The sequence below is a fragment of the Cystoisospora suis genome, assembly GCF_002600585.1.
Source record: "Cystoisospora suis strain Wien I chromosome Unknown contig_10528, whole genome shotgun sequence".
NCBI classification, from domain to species: Eukaryota; Apicomplexa; class Conoidasida; order Eucoccidiorida; family Sarcocystidae; genus Cystoisospora; species Cystoisospora suis.
The window spans coordinates 1-425 of record NW_027163300.1 but is presented as its reverse complement, the minus strand read 5'-3'; the positions used below and the strand labels follow the sequence as shown (position 1 = coordinate 425).

At 57.4% G+C, this 425-nt stretch overlaps 1 protein-coding gene across 1 annotated transcript; it reads right to left on the bottom strand.

Annotated features, from left to right (window-relative positions):
- Positions 1–18: 18 nt before the first annotated feature.
- CSUI_011273 (uncharacterized protein) lies at positions 19–406 on the bottom strand. The gene has a single exon (XM_068071374.1). It carries the CDS (start codon positions 262–264, stop codon positions 148–150), a length of 117 nt encoding a protein of 38 aa, XP_067916650.1. The 5' UTR covers positions 265–406; the 3' UTR covers positions 19–147.
- Positions 407–425: the final 19 nt, after the last annotated feature.

Here is a 425-nt window from a genome sequence, read left to right as displayed (position 1 = left end):
CCACATCCTACAAACCAAGTCCAGCCGATCTAGCCAGTGGTAAATGGGGGGGGCGAGCAAAGTCGCGGCGCTTTGTCGTCATCACACCCTCTTATTGAGCTGCGGTAGTTCGTTTTAGGCTGAAGAGGCGTGCCTCAATCACTACCCTCACCCGCCTCTTCTTCGGCAACATTCTGGCCTAGACGCAAGCGACCACCACGAATGCAGAACAGTCCGTTCTCTGAGAAGCGTTCGAGAGTGACTCAGCTGGGGCCGAGTCACCATCTCGTTGTCCCTATCCCGTACACGGCTCTACACCTGCAACGCCGGCAAATTTCGCCCAGTGGACACAGGGCCGCAGCAGCGCCTTACCTCAATCATCTGCGTATCAGCGCCCTTACAGAGCAGCAGATACCGACCGTCGAAGCCCCGAGTGATCACGCTCA